Source organism: Micromesistius poutassou (assembly GCF_964030765.1).
Source record: "Micromesistius poutassou genome assembly, chromosome: 6".
Classification (NCBI taxonomy): Eukaryota; Metazoa; Chordata; class Actinopteri; order Gadiformes; family Gadidae; genus Micromesistius; species Micromesistius poutassou.
The window spans coordinates 4,679,607-4,685,606 of NC_140276.1; the positions used below are offsets into that span (position 1 = coordinate 4,679,607).

The 6,000-nt window shown below is 45.1% G+C and overlaps 1 protein-coding gene across 2 annotated transcripts in view; it reads right to left on the reverse strand.

Moving 5' to 3' along the window:
- Positions 1 to 6,000, reverse strand: part of LOC311345522 (glutamate receptor 3) — a gene marked incomplete at both ends in the record, with an annotated part of 83,177 nt that overhangs the window by 56,193 nt on the left and 20,984 nt on the right. For both annotated transcript variants that reach the window (XM_084469942.1, XM_084469941.1), the window contains one exon: positions 4,522 to 4,761. In XM_084469942.1, the coding sequence (XP_084326068.1) occupies positions 4,522 to 4,761 (240 nt within the window). The remainder of the gene's footprint in view (positions 1 to 4,521; positions 4,762 to 6,000) is intronic.

The following is a 6,000-nucleotide window of genomic DNA, read 5'->3' on the forward strand; positions in this document are numbered from 1 at the left end:
CCTCGAATGAGAAGTTAAGCGGGTTACGTAAAGTAAGAAAATGCATTTCTCACTTTATTTCAAGAGCACTTTTGTTGTCCTGCCACAACACCACCGATCAGCATATTCAGCAGGGGACAGCTGTTTGCATATTGCATATACCTGCTCTTCTCAGTTGATCAAAAGAGGATATGTCTTCACATTACAGCTATTTCATAACCAGAAATGAGTCACTTTGAGCCATGATTAAAAGCAATCTAAGATGTAAGTTAAAGTCTCCGCAACATTGCGTCCAGAAAAACGTGCAAGATGTCTGATGTCTTAAGGTTAATTAACTAAGACTACTTTTTCATGACGTCTATACACTGTAGAGAACACACACTACATCAAAGTTCAGATCAGGTTTCGCTGGGAGAGTCGATGAGTTGCTACTCATTAAATCCATCATATATTTTCTTTTTTCCCCAGCCTCCATTTTCTTGCATCTCTTTCATCATCATGTCTGCTTTCAAATAACACTCTCACCGTGGTGTTTAGCACACAAATTGACCTCCATTTCCCTCAAATGCATTAGAGTCTGAAGGATATGGACGATCCCCTCCCTGATTGAAAGCACTGTGCTGCCGCCTAAAAGCATTTTCCCTGTCTCAATAAATGAGCCAAATCCGTCGTATAGTCGTAATTAATCTATTCTATTGACATAATAAGAACCCTGTAATGAAAGGCGCTTCATGATTGGTTGCTCCCAAACTCAGTCGGTTCCCTTTCCCCTCCTGAAATGAGTCAAGTTTTTTGAGTTATTGCCAATTTCACTATTGTACTTGGTGCCTCGTTGCCTTTATTTAACACAAACACGTATATTAAAGGAACAGAGAAAGCACTCGAGAAGCTAATTAACTGTAACTATGCATCAAACAGAAGGCTAGCGAGTCTATTGTTTACTCATTTATCAGTATGGCTTGCAGGGAATGTCAGAAATAAGGCTGGTAAACATGTTGATGCCATCTTCTTTTTTAAATCTAGTCATGAATAATAATGCAGAAATGAGCAAAAAGCCAATGCTCGTAGATTTGTGTAGTATTTTCAAGCTTGCATATATAATTTATAAGTATATACATAAAAGTCCAGAATATAGACGATAAATAGATAGATAGATAGATAGACAGTTATACAGATAGACAGACCGTTGACAGACGGATGGATGGAGATAGACAGATAGACAGATAGATCAATAGATCGATGGATAGAAAGATAGACAGATATAAAGATGGATAGATAGATAAATATATATACTAACATACATAGAGATAGATAGATAGATAGATAGATAGATAGATAGATAGATAGATAGATAGATAGATAGATAGATGATTGGATAGATAGATAGCAGCATCATCATTTTTAATACGCTACAGGTAAAGAACCAAAAATAATCTCCCTCAACCCCCTGGACCTTTCTGCGTGGCACATCTCGGGGTCTGGCCCGGTCCAGCGGCAGCCTGGGCTACCCGATAAGAGGAACGGGATCCTCCCTGACACATCTGTCTGCTAGATGAGGCGGGTGTCAGAGCCTCTGCAACGTGTTGGGATGGAGTGCGTCAATAAAGGACTCTAATCCCCACTTGGGGGCCCCGTGTCCAGCCTCTTTCATATGTGATCCTGCTAGCATGGGCAGGGTCTAAAACATGGAATAGATCAACTGTCTAATAATGATCCTGCTAGCATGGGCAGGGTCTAAAACATGGAATAGATCAACTGTCTAATAATGATCCTGCTAGCATGGGCAGGGTCTAAAACATGGAATAGATCAACTGTCTAATAATGATCCTGCTAGCATGGGCAGGGTCTAAAACATGGAATATATAAACTCTGTAATACCTGATCCTGTAACCATGGGCAGCAATCTCAAATATGAAATATAGAAATTATAGCCCCTTGACATGGGACTGTCAAATAATGGATTTATCGCAAAAAAATGTAGGGCAAATGGACAGGAAAAGTGTCGGCAGTTAGACGCAACTTCAAGTGACGTCAAGTTCCGAAAAACAGGTTTGGAATGCATTTGTCAGGGCTGCCAACTTTTGGGTTTTCGCTGGCGTGAGATTCTGTAGAATCTTGTAATGCATACCTTACAGCAGGGTCCGCGGGTGTAAATCTTGACTTTGTGATCGGGATTGTTGACGGGGCGGGGACGGACGGACGGACGGACGGACGGACGGACGGACACGTGTTTTTGTTTTTTTTTGCCGTGAGAAAGTGGATGTGTGCCGTGAGAGTTGGCAGCTCTGGTTTGTGCGCTTTCTCTCAACGCCGTTATGACTTTATCGCATGATGCATGTATTTTTCGCATGATGCATGTTGACTGCTATAGTTGCCCCCTTCTTCTTCTTCTTCTTCTTCTTCTTCTTCTGCTTCTGCTTCTTCTTACACACCCTCTGAGCTCCATTGTCCGGGTTTGATCTGCTTTTCTGGGGATGGGTAAATATAAGCCTGGACCGAACGGCTTGGGCTGTTGAAGGATGTGTATGTGTGTGTATGTGTGTGTGTGTGTGTGTGTGTGTGTGTGTGTGTGTGTGTGTGTGTGTGTGTGTGTGTTGTGGCAACCCGGCCCGTGACAATCAACGTGATGCAGAGCACCTCAGGCCCAAAGGAGAGCAGACCTTAAAAAGCTCTGCTCCAAGGTGCATTCAGGGCTCTCTTGGCTTGGGGTGCGAGGAGAGTCCAGCCGTTGTGGCTGTGCCACCCGATTATCTTTTTGTTCTTTTAAGAAAGATCCTTTATGTTTAATTAAAAGTGCCTATGTGGCTTAACAACTAAGAGATTTGCGTGCTGATTGAAGGAAGGCGGGTTCACTCCCTGAGCCTGGTTAACACTGTGTGTGTGTGTGTGTGTGTGTGTGATTGTGCGCACACATATGTGTGTGTATGTGTCTGTGTGTTGTTAGCATTAGCAAGGCGGAGCTAGGATGAGTTGTTCCACACAGAGTGACCTTAATTAACCATATTATCTATGAACCGCGGACGCCAGCCCTATGCCCTGGACCCCCAGGGGCCGCGTGGGCCCAGATACAACGCATTGGAGCGCTGCTCTAAGGCAACACTTCATAATCTGCCCTCCATGAGTCTATGGCAGAGAGAGAGAGAGAGAGAGAGAGAGAGAGAGAGAGAGAGAGAGAGAGAGAGAGAGAGAGAGAGAGAGAGAGAAATGGGGAGGAGAAAGGAGAGAGGGAGGAATCGCGAGAGAGATACAGTATATACAGGGGAGGGAGAGAAAAAGAGTGAGAGAGAGAGGGAGAGAGTGGCAGAGCAATACCCTTTCTTCGACCGTTTGTGTGTGTGTGATAGCGAGAGAGCAAGAGTGAGGGGGAGAGAGGAAAAATCGAGGGGGAGGTGAGAGGTGGGGGTCAGAGAGATAAAGAGCAAAACAGAGCAGGGTGGACGGTATGGAAAAAGCAAAGGTTTGGTGAAACCGATAAGCAGGCCAGGACCTCTCCATAATGAGATGGTTTGTGCTGCGTAGCAAGAAAAACAGGGAGCTTGCATCTTTGACCGGCCTTTAAGCCTTTCCCTATCGTTAGAGGTGTGCAGTTGCAGAATAATTTAACCTGTAAACACAATTCATTCATTTATGGAGCCACTCTTGGCAGGTGATCTCTAACAAATTGAAGTTGCTGTCGGCCATCCCAATTATTGTATTTAATTTGAAAGATAACAAGCACCTGCTCTTGTCCAATTGTCCAAGTCCACGCACCGAACACTTGAATGTGTTGACAGAATTTCAAACAGCGATACACCGCAGTGTTGCACCCCGTCTTTAGTCAACAAGAGCAAGGCAATTGCCGGGAAGTACACACACCCTCCATTAACGCAGCTCAATAAGCAAACCTCGAGGGTACAAGCGGATCTTCGCGAGGAAGCCATTCTGCAGAGTAACAGCTGTGATATACCTCATTCCATAAGAGAGACGATCCAATATCAGCGACGCGATTAAACAGAAGATCAAGAGACACGAGGCCCCTGACTGTTCCAAGCATCCAAAGGTTATGCCTCATGAGACACAGAGTTGCCTAAGTTTCTCCCGGACTAAGTTTAACTGCAGTTTGCATTATACACCGCTGGCACAAGCTGTTATGAACACACAAGGCAGAACACAGCGCTGTAAGAACTAGAGCGAAAGTTAGCAAACAAAAGGAAATGAAAGGATCAAACTTGGAAAAGCAATATCGCGAATTCATCTGCTAAGAATTTCACCGCATAGACAATCACAGAATAGTGAATAATAGAATCTGATGGTTAAGGTGACCCAACATCCACAGAAGATTACCCCGAGTAGGCATCCATGAGCTGGACGCCTACTAGCGTGCGTGTGTCTTTGGAGGATTAAATCCTACCCTGATAACTAAATACCAAGACACACTGCGGCACGTCACTCAACACAACAGCGACTCCGTGAGAGAGGGGGGGCGGATCTCGGGGGTTTAATATTTCGACCGCCTTCATGAGGGAAGAAAAAAAGACAGCTGCTCGGTTGCTCTCCACCTACCTCGGTCGGTGTCGTACAGGTAGACGAACTTCTGCCACTTGTAATGGGAGAGCAGGCTGAGGACGGAGCCCCGCAGGGCAGGCCGCATCTGGATGACAAACTGCACCTCGTTATCGGTGGGGTAACTGGGCGTGACGAAGGAGGTGTGCAGCGCTCCACAGAAGGAGGTCAGCGTGTTCATGGACTTCTTGTCGTAGAAGCCGAAGATGGCGTACACCCCCCGGGAGAACTGGGAGCAGACTGCAAGCACAGCAGGGGGGGGGGGGGGAACGGGGGGGCAGGGGTTGGGGGGGGGGGGGGGGGGGGGGGGTGAGAGAGGGGGGAGAAAGGGGAAGGAGAGAGGAGGAGGGTACACATGAGTTTTTAGAGGAGAGATTGACACGAAAGGACAACAAGTATGAGTGCGCACATGTGCGCACACGCAAACACATGTCAACAGCCTCGCTGGCTGCTGTCTCAACAAAAACTGCACACACACACACACACACACACACACACGTGCACGCGCGCACACACACACACACACACACACGCACACATTGACATATGCACCAATAAATATATAAATGTTGTCTGTCATTTGATCTCTCTTACACTTAGACACACGCACACACACACACACACGCACAAACACACACACACACACACACACACACACACACACACATTCTGCCTCCAGGCCAATATGCCCGGTGGATAGGATGATTCAACCTTAGCATCATGGCCTAACTTCTCACTCCTTTCATTTAGGCAGAGATAAACAGTGTACATTCAACCGAAAAAGTTTGCATGGCCCTTTTCACAGGAATCATTGAAAATGATTAATATCATCCCCAGTCATCCACCTATCGGGGCTGTGGAGATGTGTCTTCCTTCCCTGTCATGTGTTTGTTTCAGTGTTATTAATCATATTTTAATATTGCAATTCTGCTGACATATTATTACATGTTACAATTTTATTGCCCCCCCTCCCCCCTCTCAGTAACATGAACGGTTTATTAAGAAGCGTCTCCAAAGAGACAATGAAGTGATGAAGACACAAATAAATCTGAATTGTTTTTCATAACTCGAAGTGCAGCACGAGCACCGCAACACAAATCACACCAAGGACTGGCTCGCCGCCAGAAATCGTACAGAAACCACCAGATTCTTATGAAAACACGCTCTCTTCTCCTAAGAGAGATCAAGGTAGGGTTCATGTTGTCTGGTTCTAACCTTGCATGTCCTGTTCAAAACATACCTCTCTCTGCTACCGACTTAACAAAGTAAACACACGCCAACACACAGAGACATATATATATATATATATATATATATATATATATATATATATATATATATATATATGTTGACACACGGTGGAGAACAATGCACAAACACACACAAACGGTGAACAAACAACACACACACACTAGACGCTCACAAAATACACACACATTGCACCCCGATAAGTGAATCAACAGATGGACAGCAGTATTG